This window comes from Anolis carolinensis, chromosome 1 (genome assembly GCF_035594765.1).
Source record: "Anolis carolinensis isolate JA03-04 chromosome 1, rAnoCar3.1.pri, whole genome shotgun sequence".
Lineage (NCBI taxonomy): Eukaryota > Metazoa > Chordata > Lepidosauria > Squamata > Dactyloidae > Anolis > Anolis carolinensis.
In genome coordinates this window covers 210,682,388-210,700,559 of record NC_085841.1, presented here as the reverse complement: position 1 = coordinate 210,700,559, position 18,172 = coordinate 210,682,388, and the positions used below count along the sequence as shown (strand labels likewise).

Here is an 18,172-nt window from a genome sequence, read left to right as displayed (position 1 = left end):
TGTGTGTTCATGACAGCAGCAATGTCAAGTAACGATCTGCTATGCTGTAACCCACTCTGTGTCGTGTCAATAGAAAGGCATGAATGGCCTTAATGCCTTTGAAACTGCAGGTAGCTCTTCCCACATTGACTGTCATCCTCCTGCTACTGATCTACAGAGAAAGGACTCTCTCTCCTTCCCTCAACACAAGTACTTACACAGCCTCCTGCAAGGATCTCCGCAGCCAGGGATATGGAGCCATCTCTCTGTGTGAACTTGTCTCTCACAAAGTCATTCATCTAATATAAAAGCAGAAGATTAATGCCATAATTCCACTTTCTAGGTTTCACATATAGAATTAATTTAAACACATTCAGGAGATCGAAAAGAAGGGAGAGAAAAAACAAAACAAATTCAGAGAGCAGCAATTCTAGCAGCAGAAGAATCACCTACAAACTACTGTGAGAGGGTTTTGTGGGTATAATTTTCTTTTTAAACAAAGGAATAAAGGCTACAATCCTGTATCAATAAATTCAGAGATTTACTTCTGAGTAGATACATATTAAATTGTGCTGTAAGTAATGAAAGAGGACCAAGTTATGTCAGCTCTACTATACTTACAGTAAGCTTTATCGCCTTTTCTGGAGCCACACCAATGAGCTGTGGAAGTAGCCCTGGAAACAGAAGATGATGACCATAGTTAGTGTATTTGCAAAAACAGAACTAGCATAAAAGTCAGATTTCTGCTCTTAACTTCATTCATTCATTCCACATAAAGGTTTTCCAGCAACAAAGAGATGTGGTATCATCATGTACTCACTGTACGACTGGGCAACTGGACATTTCAAGGCTTCTTTTGTGGATCGTAAAGATAAGTTTGCTGTCACAAGGGCTCATTTGTGCTGCACTTTCATCAGCCTACATGTCCCACATAGTTCCCTGCCATGCACTTGAAATCAGTTATATATGCTGTTGAGATTCTTTCCAAAGTATTCTTGCCATACCATCAAAATACACAGTATGGCTCTCTTTCACAAGGTGTTCCTTGCCGATTTGATCAATTGTCAACCAGTTACAAGGAAGTTTCATCAATTCCCAGTCAAACCATGCCCCTTCCCCACCTGCCTTCTCTTTTTATGGAACTACTGCAAAGAAATAAAATTGAAAATGCCACAAATTGTAGACAGCTCTGTAGACACTCCATTATAGACACAGCCAGGCAACGCTATTTCCTATTGCGATCTAATTCACATAGCAAAGACAACGGGGCTTGGAACCTGAGAACTGAAGAAAGATGGAGGAAAGGGAGCTCACCATTCACTGCGCCCCCACTTTGTTCCTAGAATAGTAAGAAAAATGGGGTTTGGGGGAGAAGGTGGCAGATAGGGAAATGGTAAGGTACCTCAGCTGGGTTGAATTCTGCTCCAACCCATTTTATCCTCTCCCAGGAATGACTAATTCACCCTTTCCCATGCAGTTGTGCAGTAGTGATTAGAATGTGGAAAGATGGGTGTTTTGTTTTGTAATTCTACATATATGTGATTGGAGATGTCATTGTGCAATGACAATTTTGTGTGTGTGTCTCAGGAGCGACTTGAGAAACTACAAGTCGCTTCTGCTGTGAGAGAATTGGCCGTCAGCAAGGACGTCGCCCAGGGGACGCCCAGATGTTTGATGTTTTATCATTCTGTGCGAGGCTTCTCTCATGTCCCCACATGGGGAGCTAGAGTTGTCAGACAGGAGCTCACCCCACTCCTCGGATTCAAACCGCCAACCTTTTGGACAGCAACCCTGCCAGCACAAGGATTTAACCCATAAAGTTATTCTATTGTATTATCTCATCCCAACCTCCAAGCTGCTGACAGGTCTATGAAGACAGCTCCTGTAATCTGCTGCCTTTAAAACCCATTTTCTATGTGCTGAGTCAGATTCAACACTTGTGATGTGCAGCTTTTGCCTTTCCTGAAGCCAGCTTGCTATGTTTCCTAGTCTCCTCTCTCCTCTTATTACTCAAACTTTGTCTCTAAAACCATCCAACTAGTATATCACAGAGCATAATTAAAACAAAAAGTTGTATCAAATCAATGAAAACATTTTGCCCTATTTGACTATATTCGCTGAGTCTAAAGGAATGACTGGAGGACATTTTGAAAACCTTTCCAATGGGCTGACTTAGATCTCTGTGAGACAGCTATGTATATGGCCTCTGTTTCTGGACTGAATTTGAGACTTGTAGGTTCCTTCAACTCCATAATAAAACAAGTTTGGGGGAGATCATTAGAGGGCAGCCTTAACTTTCTTAGCTCTAGACCATGGATTCTCAAACTTTTTCCACTCATGTCCTCTCAAGAATATTTTATGTGACCCCAAATGTATAAAATAGTTTAAAAATTCACTGATAATAAACCAGCATTTGCAAGGCTTGCTAAACAGGCTAATTCTCTGTGTGTTGTCAAAGGCTTTGATGGCCAGAATCACTGGGTTGCTGTGGGAGAAAGAACTCTTGTCTGCTGGAGGAAAGTGTGAATGCTACAATTAATCACCTTGATTATCATTTAATGACTTTGCAGATTCAAGGCCTGGCTGATTCCTGCCTGGGGAATCCTTTGTTGGGAGGTATTAGCTGGCCCTGATTGTTTCATGTCTGGGATTCCGCTGTTTTTAAAGTGTTGTTCTTTATTTACTGTCCTGATTCTAGAGTTGTTAAATACTGGTAACCAGATTTCGTTCATTTTCATGGTTTCCTCCTTTCTGTTGAAATTGTCCACATGCTTGTGGATTTTAATGGCTTTTCTGTGTAGTCTGACATGGTAGTTGTTAGAGTGGATCAGCATTTCTGTGTTCTTGAATCAATTAATCAAGGTGATTAATTACAACATTCATATTTTCCTCCAGCAGACAAGAGTTCTTTCTCCCACCCTGGACATTCCGCAGAGATATAAACCTCACTAGCCTAGTTTCTAATATATTTCATAACTTCTGAGGATGCTTGCCACAGATGTGGGCAAAATGTCAAGAAATAATGCTTCCGGAAAATGGCCATACAGTCTGGAAAACTCACAGCAACCCAGACTAATTTTCTTTTTTGTAGAGTACAGCTGAAACATTTTCTGCAGAGTCCAGTGTAAAGACAGCACATTGTTGCTAATAAAAAGGTAAAGGTTTCCCCTGACGTTAAGTCCAGTCATGTCTGACTCTGGGGATTGGTGCTCATCTCCATTTCTTTCTTTTTTTCGTATATATATAATGTTTATTTATTTTCATTCATTCAAATATACATACATTGCAGGTGTCTGTTGCATACAGTGCAATACTTTCATCTATTAGTCTTTCATGATCATTTCTCAGACAATATATTTTCAATAAGGGGTCACAGTCTTCTATTTGAATAGTACATATAAAAATATTATAAGTTCCAAATTTATATCCATTTCCTCCCTGCCTTCAGTCTATTAGCTTCCTCTATGTACATTTTTAGATTAATTTTACATTGAAATGTTGGATCATTGGATAGCGGTACCTATTGATCTACTCACATTTGCACGTTTTCGAACTGCTAGGTTGGCTGGAGCTAACAGCGGCCGCTCACACCGCTCCCGGGGCTTGAACCTGGGACCTTTCGGTCTGCAGCTCAGTGCTTTAATGCAGTTTGCCATCGGGGCTCCTTGTTGCTAATATATTTGTGTAAATGGGTGGCATTCAGAAGCCTTTTACCGTTGATAAATTGTGACTCCAACACTGACCTTTGGAAACCCCCATTTGGAATTGGGACCCACAGTCTAGACCAGTGGTTCTCAATCTGTGGTTCCCCAGGTGTTTTGGCCCACAACTCCCTGAAATCCCAGCAAGTTTACCAGCTGTTAGGGGTTGAGAAAAACTTGTCTAGACAAAGTTTCTTCTCCCTTTTTCTTTTCCCAATGATGGTAATCCAGATCCAGGCTACCTATCTCCACACCTGCTTTATGGAACAACTTTTAGAACAGCTCCAAGACCAACATAAAGTGCAGGTTCATCCCCCTGCAGTCTCAGTGAGGGTGAAATTTAATCCACTACCCAGTCTGTGAGTTGACTGCCTCTGCAGCTGAGCAATTATTTGCAGGAAGAGCACCAGCATGAAGAAAAGGAGCACCAGCTTCTGTCAGCAATGGAGACAAGCCACTCTTTGCAGCTGAAACGTATCATCATTCATAAAAGCACAGCAGAACAGATCTTCCTCGCTCACTTCATTCTCTTAAGAAACCCAAAGCTGATGTGTACCTATACAAAAAAAGATCAGCAGCTAATGTATACTGTGGCTTCGTTTCTTTCAATGTTGTCCTTCTTGTCTGAGGCTTAACAGACTTATTATGCTGGGGAAAGGTAGTTATTAACACACACAAAGGACGGCTGACAACAACAACAAAAGAAACGCTGCTCTTACAGCCCCAGTCTCCCAATCCCCTGTTGAAAGAATACTTAGCACAGTGGTGCCTAAAATTAAAGGAACTAAGAGAAAATAACACCTGGAGACACACCTCCTACAGCTTTTAATACACAGTCAAATACAGTGCGTATTCATACATGTGTCCATGGTGTGCACTTCTTTCACATGTATGCACATGGACAAGATCAATGGCTACAACTCTTCATGGCTACATGTAACCTTCAGGTTCAAAAGCAGTATGCTACAGAGTCACCGCTGGAGAAAAGTTCCTCTTTTGGAGTACCAATTCTAAAATCTCCAAAACCAGAACAGATATTTTGGAGCTCTGTACTGATTATTGATGGTGAAGGTACAACAGAAAATGAGAGCTCTTGCCCTCTTATTCTGCTTTTGGGCTTTCTCAAAATATCTGGGTGGCTACTGTGGGGACAGAATGCTAGATTCAAGACATCTGTTGAGTAGGCTCTGAAATATACCGTATATACTTGATGTAAAGCTTTTAGCTCTTTTTTGGGCTGAAAAAGCCTCCCTCGGCTTATAACGGGGCCAAAGTCAAACCAGGCAGCGGAGCCTGGAGAACATAGTGTGTTTTCTTTTCCAAAGCCTCCCTCCTCCACTTCTCCTCTCAGGCTGGAGTTAACTTTTTTTAAGAGAGAGAAAAAAGAGAGAAGGAAATGTTTTGAAAGAGGAAAGGAGAGTGAGTGAGAGAATCCCTTGCAAGTCAGGAAGAAGAAAAAGATTACATAGCTGGAAGGGGAAGAAATCTGCAGGATTTATTATAATTATTCTATATTGCAAGAACCGCGTGAGTCAAAAGGGAGGGAATGAGAGAAAGGAGATATATTTCATTTCCTCCTTGTTTGTATGGCTCTCTTTCAAACCCACCCAATTTCCTGAACTTGCAGAGGAGAGAAAATCTAAACTAGGGATATTCCTTTTCCACCTTCAACTTCCTGGTCAACTTGAGTGAATTTTCTTTCTGTTGGGGAAGAAGCAATATCTATTCCACTTCTCTCCCATATCTGTTTACAAAATAAAATAAAGCCCTACCTCTGCAAAAGTCAGAAACAGAAGATATTGCTTTTTATTCCTAAGGAAACAAAAATGGGGTGGGTTTTTTGTGGGAGAGAGAGGTTTTAAAAACCCCTTTCTGGCTATTTTTAGTTTTTAAAAGGGAGAAATAAAAGAGGTGGGAAAGGGGAGGAGAAAAGAGGCCCAAGTTGTTTAGGGGGGCTTTGCTTGCATTTCTTCCTTGAGAAAATGTATGCCCCAAAGTTTGTAAATAATATATAGCTTTCCCCCTAGAAATACATTCATTTTTATATGACTTTTCCCCTCATATGTGTGCAGGTCTTTGCAAATCCTATATCTATATCTATCTATCTATATATTAAAATGTAATGTACATTTGTAGGACTGGGTAAACAACAAAACCACTAAACCAAATCACACCAAATTTGACCACAAAAGACATAGTCATCCAATCTATGTCTCTCAAACAAAAAAAACCTAGAAAAATAAAGTCCAAATTAGAGGATGAGGAAGAGCCGTTTTCAACCCAGGCTGCCAGTCAGAAGGGTAGATCCTGCCTCCTTTAGGCCCTGCCCACTTCATTCCTAGCAACACCCTCGGCCACAATGGCGCCAGGGACAGCCAGGGCTCAGTTAGGCATGGGAGATATATCATTCTTTAGTATTGTGGGTGCTTCTAGATTAAAGCTAATCGCTTCCAAAGAGATTGGAAACTGGCCGAAAGTTGTTCAAATCAGTGGGGTCCAGCGATGGTTTTTTCAACAGCAGTTTTATCACAGCTTCTTTTAAGCTCGTTGGAATTTTGCCTTCCCGAAGGGAGGCATTAGCCACCAACTTTACCCACTCTGCCAAACCCTCTCTGGCTTCCTTTATCAGCCAGGATGGGCAAGGGTCCAGGATGTATGGGGTCGCCCTCGCCTCTCCAAAAATCTTGTTAACGTCCTTGGGTGGCACAAATTGAAATGAATCCATTAAAACCGGACAAGCAGGTGCTCTCTTTACATCTTCAGAGACTGCAATAACTGTGGGGTCCAGGTCGGAGTAAATCAGAGTGACTTTATCCACGAAGAACTGAACAAATGCCTCACAGCGAGTTGTCGAAGGGCCAGGGACCCCATCACAAGTGGCAGGGTTCAACAAACCTCTGATCATTCAAAACAGCTAAGCTGGATGGTTCCTTGCAGATGCAATGTTGGCCACAATGTGAAATTTATTTGCGGCCTTCACTGCTACAGAGTACACCCTTGCATAGGCACATGCGCGTGCTCAGTCTGACTTACTGCGAGATGACCGCCATACGCCCTCGCTTCATCACTGCCAGCTCCTCGTTGAACCCGGGGGCTGGTTTAGCTCTGCGACTCTAAGGGGTCTGTCCGGAGCAATTGTGTCTATTGCTCTGGTCATCCCCCTGATATAGAGAGCGGCCAGAGCATCAACAGAATCACCTACCCTGGTGGCGGGAAATTCCCCAAGAGCCATCAGGAATCACTCTGGATTCCTAAGCCTCCTGGGGCAGACCATCTTAATGGGTCCTCCACCCCTGTGGAGGTGAGGGAGTGCAGTGAATCTAAACTTGACCAAGTGGTGATCGGTCCATGACAGTGGGGCTAAAGAGAGTTCCTCCACGCTACCACCTTCCTCCCATCCCTGACAGAACACCAAATCCAATGTGTTTCCAGCCCTGTGGGTAGCTCCAGGAACCACTTGGGACAGCCCCATGGTTGCCATGGTTACCATGAAGTCCTGAGCCACTCCTGACAGAGTCTCTGCAGAAACATTGAAGTACCCCAGCACTATAAGCCGTTGGGACTCCAATGCCAGGCCTGAGATCATCCCGGCTAGCTTAGGTAGAGAGGTTGTAGTGTTGCGGGGTGGTCAGTACACTACAACTATCTCTATTCTGTCCTGATCTCCTACACTCAGGTGCTTTCAAATGAGAGTTTCTGTGGGATAGGGCATCTCATCAAGGAGATGGAATCCCTATAGACCACTGCAACCCTGCCTCCCTGCCCTCTGGATCTCAGCTGGTGCTGCACAGAGTAGCCTGGTGGACAGGGCTGGGTAAGATTGACCCTCCCAGTCTCATTCAACCAGGTCTCTGTTATGCACGCCTGTTATGTTGGAAACTGGCCGAGTCCCCATGGAGAAATAGGGTGGGATACAAATGAAGTTATTATTATTGTTATCATCATCATCATCATCATTATTAAGTTATTATTGATACAACAGTAATTTAAACTTGCTCTGTAAGTGGAAGAGTAGGGTCAACAAAAACCTACTTTTCCACTTGCAGAGCTAGTTTACTTTTTTTCTTTAAAATACATTAAATATTCAAAAACATTACCCTACTGATGCCTCAATCAATGTAATTTTATTTGTATCTATTTTTATTTTGAAAATTACCGGTAGCTGCTGCATTTCCCACCCTCAGCTTATACTCGAGTCAATACGTTTTCCCAGTTTTTGTGGTAAAATTAGGAGCCTTGGCTTATATTTGGGTCAGTTTATACTCGAATATACACAGTAAGTCTATGGCATCTCCTGGATGAGACATGAAGCTTAGATGACCCCAGAAACTAAGCAGGAAGGGAAACATCCAACAAACAATAACTTCGGCCAACTACCAAGCCCAGCACTGGTTTCAGTCCAATTTACTCACAGCACTCATTGTGACAGAGAAAGTTTATTTCAAGTATCAGTATTTTATGGAAGTTACGTAAACAATGACAAAGTATGCATGAGAAATAATCTAATTAATATGTGATAATCCTTATCTAAGGTCTACATAACCAGCGCATAATGTTTTAGTCTTTTTTTATTAAAAAAATCTCAGGATCTACAAGCCATGGGGAAATGTCAGCTATTGTCAAGATGGAGCTCATAGGCTCACTAAAACAGATCAATATACAGCTGAATCCTTAATTATTATTTTACACTACTATGATCTAGCAGAGCTCCTCTTACAAAGTAACAACTTTACACTGCATTTGAATAGATCCATATGCTCCTTTTTAAAGCTCACGTTCAAAAGTATGTAGCAAAATGCACGTGTCTTTAAACGTGTCTTCTAATAACCAGAAAAGCTGCACTAAGGAAACCAATCTGTCCAGCAGATATTACTGATTCTTCTTTTGTTCTGATGCTAGGGCACTGGCAGTTGAGATGGAAGGCAGACATTGTATCTGCTTCCGAGCCAAGCCACAGAGTCCTCTTGAAGCCAGAAGGATCCCTCACTCATTTCAGAGGAGGGAGTGAATTTGCCTTCACCTTCCTTGAGCCACAAAAGAATAGTAATCTATGGATGCTATGGTTGAATGTGAAGTATGCCTTCCACTGACTTACCTCTGTATAGACCAAAAAAGCCTTCATATCGCAGGACCTTTTTAAAACAATCAAAGCTGTTTTTGTACATCAGTTCTCCCACAACCGATCCACTGGTGCGCTGGTTCTGCATACGTGTCTTCACTAGATCTATAGGGTACACAGCAGTAGCTCCAACAGCTGTGAACAAAAACCAAAAAACAATGGTGAAAAGACCACTTCTCACGATGTCCACATGGAACTATGTCATTGGGTATTTTCACCTCTTTCTGGAGATATAATACTAAATACAACACCCACTGATTTATGCTGTTTTCAGTCTTTCCCAATCTAGTACTGTCCAGATGTGCGGGAATACAGTGCCCATCATCTCCAACGAGGGAAATATAGCCGTATTTGACAGGGAAAAATACGTTACACTTAGCAATTTTATCTGTAGTATGCTGGGAAAAGTAACATTTACTTCTTAGTTTTGCTTGTGATTAATTATTTCTTACAATATTTTGAAGGGTTGTCCCCCCACATAAAAAAAATGTTTAGGCCATTTTTGTTCTTTTTAAGGCTTCCTCCTCTCCAAAGAAACCAAACAGTAAACAAAATAATAACAACAATACCAAGTCATTAAATAAATGCAGCAGCAAATGGTCTTTTGCAGGGACTTTGCTACATATTACAAAACTAACTCTTAACAATTTCAAAACTCTGGGATGTAGACAATCCTAATTACAAGCCAAAACCATCTTTTCACAAAGGCTCATTAAGCAGGAATTTGATCAGAGCATCTTGATTTCACCTTTGACCCTTTCCCTTAGAAGGGATACTGACAACAGCAAGAGGAGAAAAATCAAACTCAAAACTCCCAACTGCTCACATTAAATTATAAACTTCTATACTTAATGAGATGTCATTATTTGGGGAAGGGGAAAATCAATTATTCAATGATCCCTGGTACTTATTTAAGCATATAAGATGAAGACCTTGCAGTCCCCCAATGTCTTTTGCTTCTCTTTTGTTTTTAGTATCAGTTCCATCAAATCTAATTTTAAAAAGCACCTGAGGAGACTCTTTATGTCATTCTACAAGTTTTGCTTCGAAGACTGTCTGGAGCCAGCGCTGCCACAGCCACGCTTTGTCTGACCATGGGGTTTTGCTGTGTGTCTTTTAAGTAACAATAAAGGGTTCCCTTCAGTGCTTCCCATCTGTATAGGGGCAGGGGAAGCACAAATCTTCCCCTAGCTGACCTGAAACTGCACACCAAGATAATATTACAAAAAAATCTATCATGAAAACAGTACATAGAGACATATCACTCACCTCCAGCAATTGAGCCCAGAGTGAACCTGTATGCTGACTCAGCTACCTGGAGCCAGATAGGTCTGCCCAGACTATCATAAGATTGCTGGAAGAGAAGAGAAATGGGCACAGAAGAAAAAGGAGGCAGGGGAGAGAAATGAGAGAACAAGACTTCAGAAATCATCTAAAAGTTGCAAGAACATAGAAATCAGCTGCAAAGTGAGCATTTGTAACATTAAGTGAGGAGAAAATAATCAGATTAAATTACCCAAATTAAATTAATCAGGTCTAAAGATCAAACTAGACATGGTATTAATTGCATTTGCTATTGTCATTTCTACATTGCCTTTAAGTCGTTTCCAGCTTATTGGGACCCTATTGAAAAATTTTCTTTCCCTTTCTCTGTAACTGAGAAAGTATAATTTGCCCCAGGTCACCGAGTGGGTCTCCATGTTCGAATAGAAATTTGAACACTGGTTTCTGAAACTATAGCCCAAAGATCAAACTGTTATACTATACTGTCTTGGCACTAACTGCATGATCAAGTGTGTGTGTGGGGGGGGGGGGGGAGATCACTGTGTGGGGCAGCTCTCCCAGTCTCTATCCTCTGTATGAGCAATCAAGAACACCACAAAGTTGTGACCCACCAATAACAATTCTTATATGAAAAAAGGCAACTAAGGGCTTTCTATAATTTGGACAACAATTCCCATAATTCCTTAAGTATTCATTGTGCAGACTGAAGGTTATGGTATTGCAATTCAAAACAACTAGAAAAGGGTTCCTCTGTCCTCACTGGCAGATTTATGGGTGGGGCACAGGGAATGCAAGGAGAAGGGAAAAGCAAAATATGCTTGCTCTGTTTCACAAATTCCAGGTATGGAAGTTTCTCCATATTTTGTGCCCTAACAGATTAATCAGATTAAATTACCCAAATTAAATTAACCAGGTCTAAAGATCAAACTAGACATGGTATTAATTGCATTTGCCACATTTGTCGTTTCCACACTGCCTTTAAGTTGTTTCCAGCTTATTGGGACCCTATTGTTCTGGCTTGGATTTGTCGGGGCACAAAATATGGAGAAATGAAAATATTCAAGTAAATGCATTCCCAGTAAGTTTTACAGCAGAAAACCAACCTAGATTATAGGTATGTTATTTCTATTGCTTATGTGAAACAGAAATAACAACAACAACAACAACAACAACAACAACAACAACAACAACAATTTATTTGTATCCTGCCCTATCTTCTCGAGTAAACCAGGTTTGGATAAAATGCGGTCAGTTGATCACAGGTAGCCCTTTTTGCAAACCATCTCCCAGAACTCCACACACACACACACACACACACACAAACCTTTTACCTCCCAAAACACGTTACTGGGTAGATTTCCACTGAATGTTGCAATTGGCCACCTTGATTTCTAGTAATAGTTTTATGCTGAAATATGGTCTACGACCCTCCAGATACCTAAGAGAAGGCACTTCCACTGGTTGATTGGGGGGGGGGGGGATCAAGGTCTGCTACAGTCATTTGTAGGTTCTTGGGCCAAAAATTGCCCCCAGATCATGAGAAGATAACCACCTATACACTTTTAGTGTTACAAGGACAAACCTTAGTCCACATTCTTCTTCCAAGATGGCAGTAAAGCAAAGCTTCCATTTAGATTGAAAGTAAGCAGCATCAAGTGCTATGTCCATGTCTAAGACTGTGGTTGAGTTTGGTTTGGATTAAAAGGGAAGCAAAAGTGTCCAGTTTCCTTGGCATGGCCATGACAGATGCTGTGGTAAGATCACACGAGTTTCCTCACTCACTACTATTCAGGACTAGAATACTAAACCAGAGCCTATCTCATTTCAGGATGTATATTCTCCTCGAGTTCACTTTTGGAGATCCTGGAAGGGCACTACCTTCTGCAGCCAAAAAGAAGAGTGTTTAGTCATGCTGCTTTCTTTTTAAAACAAAGAACATTACTTCTTTGCATCTTGTTTATGATTACAGTCATTCTACTGTAAATGCCTGCTGCTTTTAAACAAAGCCTATGAAAAGTACACGACTACCAAAAACAATGTATTTGCCAAAAATTTGGTAGCTGTAGCGGTCCCATATGGAGGATTTACAGAAGCAATGCAGTCTCCTCCCTCCCAACCTGGGTTCACGAAAGCTATCCATGTGCTTCCATATGTGAATTCAACTTCTTATTCAATTCCTTGCAACCTTGAAGAAATTTTATTAAAACTGCGCATTGATTCAAGCCCAAATGATATATCACCCTGTACATGTATTCCCTTTCATTGAAATGGAGATATAACTTTCAGACTATTTATGAACGTGCTTACCCTAGCCAGTGGCATGCCTCTGTTCAGATAGGAGATGTAAATTAGTATAATTAATGCTATGGCTTTCAGAGCATGAATATTTATAAATAGAAAATTACTGTCACTGGCATCCCTCCACAAAGCTACTGTATACAGATATTTAGCAGCTACACAAAGGAAATCTTTCAGTGATAATATTGGCAGCAAGTGGGATTGAACAACCAGCTTTCTACTCTTTTATTTTTGCTAAATAGTCAGAAAGGGGGTGTGAACAAAAAGTTAAGAATTCATTACAGTTATTTCCTCTTGACAGAGTTTCTGTGGCAAAAAAGCACACTCTTCATTAGTCTGGTGGTCTGCCTATATCTGGCATAATGTTGAGATGATGGCACAAGACCCATGGGTCCCAACACCAGGCAATAAATGTCTATTGTTTTTCAATAGCTCACACATGTAAGTCATGCTTGTCAGACTAGCAACTGTCCAGATTGCCTGGAATGGAGGATTGCAGCAAAAATCTGCATATCCAATGGGATGTCTGCTGCTACAGATATATACGGTAGGTATACAAGACTGAAGAGTATTAAGAAGCAGTATTTTGTCACTCATAAAAAATCAAGTAGAACACTGACTCTGTTCATTCTTGATATATCATTTAGTGTAACTTTATAACAAGAATTAATCAGGTTCTTTTTTAATGTATGGTTCAAGAAGATAAAGAAAAATATTATTAATGCCTTCTCCCAGAGGCTAATAGGCAGAAAAAACAAAATGCAAAGATACAGAATGGGGGATGCCTGGCTCGACAGCAGTACGTGTGAAAAAGATTTTGGAGTCCTAGTGGACAACAAGTTAAACATGAGCCTACAATGTGATGCGGCGGCAAAAAAGCCAATGGGATTTTGGCCTGCATAAATAGGAGTATAGTGTCTAGATCCAGGGAAGTCATGCTACCCCTCTATTCCTCCTTGGTCAGATGACACCTGGAATATTGTGTCCAATTCTGGCCACCACAACTGAAGGGAGATGTTGACAAGCTGGAAAGTGTCCAGAGGAGGGCGACTAAAATGATCAAGGGTATGAAGAACAAGCCCTATGTGGAGCAGCTTAAAGAGCTGGGCATGTTTAGCCTGCAGAAGAGAAGGCTGAGAGGAGACATGATGAGAGCCATGTGAGGGGAAGTCATAGGGAGGAGGGAGCAAGCTTGTTTTCTGCTGCCCTGCAGACTAGGACACAGAACAATGGCTTCAAACTACAGGAAAGGAGATTCCACCTGAACATCAGGAAGAACTTCCTCACTGTGAGAGCTGTTTGGCAGTGGAACTCTCTCCCGCGGAAAGTGGTGGAGGCTCCTTCTTTGGAGGCTTTTAAGAAGAGGCTGGATGGCCATCTGTCGGGGGTGCTTTGAATATGATTTTCCTGTTTCTTGGCAGGGGGTTGGACTGGATGGCCCGTGAGGTCTCTTCCAACTCTATGATTCTATGATTCTATAATAGATCTGAAGACCTATCTTTTCTATTAGGAGTACCCAGTCAGTTTCAACCATGAATTTTAAACTTGCATCCTGTGTTTTAATCCTTGTTCTGTGTATTTTAATTTGTATTTTATAGAAATACGTTTTAATATGTGTATTTTATAGAATTGCTATATTGATTATGTGTTTTTAACTATGTTTCGCACAGCTTGAATTGTCATTAAATCTGTCCAGTGGTTTGCCTCTTCTTATACTCTCTAATGTTACCTTGTAAAGTCATCCAAAGTATGTAATCCTTCAATACAAGTGTTACATTTTCAACTGTTACTAATGTTTACTGATAAAGTGACAGCTATGCAATGGACACCACCCCATCTTGTGACATACCCTATTTCAATTCCAAAATGTACTCCCCCATATAAACATCTCTAAAAATGGGGTGTGTCTTACAATCGATGGTAATCTAGAATCGATGAAATACAGTACTTGTGAATGATAGGGAAAACCCTTTATGTCACAATGTGGCATCAAAGATAGAATCGATTTTTTCCTCTTTAACTTTTAGTGAAGTTCTTTATTTTTATACCTTATAAAAAATTCAAAGCATAGCGTGAAATAAAAATAAGGTTCCCGTCCTCAATTATGCCTTGAGGCTTTACTGATCTCCTAAGCAAAATGTTGTTTGTGGAGGCCAAAGTAATATTTAATACTTGATCCCATCATTAAAGACCAAAAGATTCTAGAAAGACCTGTGCTTCTCAGTAGGCAACAATTCACAAAAGCAGCAAAAATTACCACTAGTTCTTACAGAGATGTCTCTTCCATTTAACAGGACCACTTTTAAAGCAGTATTTTCTCAACAGTTGAAGTTTATTTTCTAATTAACATGTTTTCTATTCCTATAAAGACATGGATTAAAAATAAATAACAAACAAAATTCAATAAAACAGTCTAGCCATATTGTACTGGCCAATCTCTGGAAGAGACTATTCATCTAACAAATCTCTCATGTGCTGAATGTAAACAAAGACAGTAGTAGGCATTATTGGGCGACAGAAGAAATATATTGAAATATCAGGCAAGTTAATTTTGAAAATGATGTGTAACACAAAGCAATCCAGATAATGGAGTGATTTGCAAACAGTGAAATCCACATATGCAGACTCGTAAAACAATTGGACTAGACCATGTAGACTTGTTCAGAACAAATCAATATCTGGCAGCTTGACTGCTTCAAGTATACAGATCTGAGATTCATTTCAGACTTTTTGTACAAGTTAAGAATTTTAGCAAAGTTAAGTAAAAAATATGCTGATGTTTCTACGAGCACAATCATACGAGCATAATCATCTCGTATAAGAAAAGCCTATTATTTTATATATTACTAGCTTTGCTCAGCCACGCGTTGCTATGGCTTATGGGAATCATTTGTTGGCCAGGTGGAATAGCAGTGAATAGCCTTGCAGCCTCAAAGTCTGGCCATTTTCTTCTTATGGGAATCCTTGTTTCGTGAGCTGGAAGACAATGGAATAGGCCTGCTGCTAGGAAGACTGGGTACTTGTGTTCTAGGGGAATGGTTTTTTGGGCTGCTAGAATTGCAATGAATTGCCTCACTCCTTCAAAGCCTGGCTGCTTGCAACCTAGGGGAATATTTGGTTGGTCAGCTTCAATAGTACAGAGTAGTATCACTGCTTCAAAGCCTGTCTGCCTTCCACCAAGGTTAATCCTTTGTTGGTCTGGCTGAATTGCACTAAATAGCCTTGCAGCATCAATGCCTGGCTGTGTTATAACTATTGGAATCCCTGTTTGGCGAGCTGGAGTAGCACCCTCAATCAAAGAGCCACTTTGAAGCCTGGTTTCTTCCTTTGTAGGGGAATCATTGTTTGGCCAGCTTTAATTGCACTGAATAGCCTGTCTGCTTTCTACATAGGGCATCTTTGCTAGGCCATGTTGGATGAGACAGAGTAGCCTCGTGGCTTCAAAGCCTGGGGGTTTTTCACCTAGGGGAAATCTTGGTTGGCCAGGTTGAATAGCACTGAATAGCCTTGTTGCTTGCAAGCCTGGCCGCTTTCTACCTTGTGGAATCCTTGGTTGCCCAGGCTGAATAGCAATTAATAGTCTTGGCGTGGCAGGTATGAATGCTGCAATTAGCCACCTTGATTAGCATTTAATGGCCTTGCAGCTTCAAAGCCTGTCTGCTTTCTGCCTGGGGGAATCCTTTGTTGGGAGGTGTTAGCTGGCCCTGATTGTTTCCTTTCTGGAATTCCCAATTTCCCTGCTTTCAGAGTGTTGCTCTTTATTTACTGTCCTGGTTTTAAAAATTATATTGTTCTGTATTATTATACCACCATAATTATTACATATTATATTTATAATCTTATATTATCTGCTTGATTATATGAGGCCCCTCCTACACAGCTGTATAAAATCTACACTGAACTGGATTATATGGCAGTGTGAACTCTAGATAATCCAGTTCAAAGGAGATACTGTGGATTATCCTGCCTTGGCATTCTAGGTAATATAGCTGTGTGGAAGGGCCTTGAGTCTACACTGCCATATAATCCAGTTCAAATAAAATAATCTGTATTTTATAGGCTGTGTCGAAGAGGCCTAACTACCTGTGCCCTGGGCACCATCTTGGCTGAGGGAGTTACTAGGACACGAAGGTGGCGGGGCCTAAAGGCAGCAGGGCCTACTTTTCTAACTGGCAGTTAAGGGGAGAAAAGCTCTTCCTCATCCTCTGTAATTTGGACTATTTTTCTAGGTTTTTTTTAAATTGAAAGACATATTTTGGATGACTATGTCTTTTGTGGCCAAATTTGGTGTGATTGGGTTCAGTGGTTTTGTTGTTTATTCCATAGTAAAATGAACATTACATTTTTATATATATGCAGTCTCTTTGGAAATGAGTAGCTTTAATCTAGAAGCACCCACAATACTAAAGAATAATAATAATAATAATAATAATAATAATAATAATAATAATAATAATAATAATAATAACTTTATTTTTATACCCCGCCCCATCTCCCTGAAGGGACTCGGGGCAGCTTACATGGGGCCAGGCCCGATAAAACAAACAAAACAGTAACAAAGCAATAAAACAATTATCCCAGTAAAAAACATCAACATCAATAAAAACAATCATTAAAATCAACAAGCAGGATACAGTGTTAAAAACAGGAGACTAATTTGTAGATCCCAGGCGAAATGCAGAGTGATACGAAATGGGAAAAGGAAATTTCACAGTTGGACAATAAAGTGCGGTATAAAATGGCAAGACAACAACAATGGGACTATTATGGAATGGACATAGATCAATCCAGCAACAACTAAACATCGAAGGCCTTTTGGAACAGCCAGGCTTTTAAGCTCTTCCGGAAGGAGAGGAGGGTAGGGGCCTGCCCGATCTCTCTAGGTAGAGAGTTCCAAAGCCGGGGGGCCACGACGGAGAAGGCCCTCTCTCTCGTCCCCACCAACCGCGACTGTGAGGGTGGTGGAAGCGAGAGGAGGGCCTCCCCCGACGAGCGAAGAGAACGTGTGGGTTCATAGAGGGAGATGCGGTCTCTAAGGTAGGTGGGTCCCAAACCGTTTAGGGCTTTGTAGGTGATAACCTGCACCTTGAATTGGGCCCGGAAAGTAAATGGCAGCCAGTGAAGCTCCTTAAACAGAGGCGTTGAACGCGCCCTGTAATTTGCTCCGGTTAGAAGCCTGGCTGCCGAACGCTGTACTAGTTGTAATTTCCGGGCCGTCTTCAAAGGCAGCCCCACATAGAGCGCATTGCAATTGTCCAGTCTAGAGGTAACTAAGGCATGGACCACCCTGGTCAGATCAGACTTCTCGAGGTACGGTCGCAGCTGGTGCACAAGTTTTAGTTGTGCAAAGGCCCTCCCGGCCACGGCCGACACCTGAGCCTCAAGTGTCAGCCCCGAATCCAGGAGGACCCCCAAGCTGCGGACCTGCGCCTTCAGGGGGAGTGCAACCCCATCAAGCACAGGTTGCCACCCAATACCCCGATCAGACATACGACTGACCTGGAGGACCTCTGTCTTGTCGGGATTAAGTCTCAGTTTGTTCACCCTCATCCAGGCCAACACAGCGGCCAGACACTGGTCCAGAATCCGAGGGGCTTCCTTGGATTTAGGTGGAAAAGAGTAGTAGAGTTGGGTGTCATCCGCGTAGAGATGGCACCGCACTCCAAAACTCCGGATGACCTCTCCCAGCGGTTTCATGTAGATGTTAAAAAGCATGGGGGACAAAATAGAACCTTGCGGGACCCCACAGGTCAATGGCCAGGGGTCTGAGCAGGTGTCCCCCAGCTTCACC

At 41.5% G+C, this 18,172-nt stretch overlaps 1 protein-coding gene across 1 annotated transcript in view; it reads right to left on the bottom strand.

Moving 5' to 3' along the window:
- Positions 1 to 18,172, bottom strand: part of slc25a12 (solute carrier family 25 member 12) — a 99,428-nt gene that overhangs the window by 30,976 nt on the left and 50,280 nt on the right. Inside the window, exons 10-13 of the mRNA XM_062964448.1 lie at positions 10,069 to 10,153; positions 8,776 to 8,934; positions 601 to 653; positions 198 to 278 (exon numbers count right to left, since the gene is read on the bottom strand). Coding sequence (XP_062820518.1) covers positions 198 to 278; positions 601 to 653; positions 8,776 to 8,934; positions 10,069 to 10,153 — 378 coding nt within the window. The remainder of the gene's footprint in view (positions 1 to 197; positions 279 to 600; positions 654 to 8,775; positions 8,935 to 10,068; positions 10,154 to 18,172) is intronic.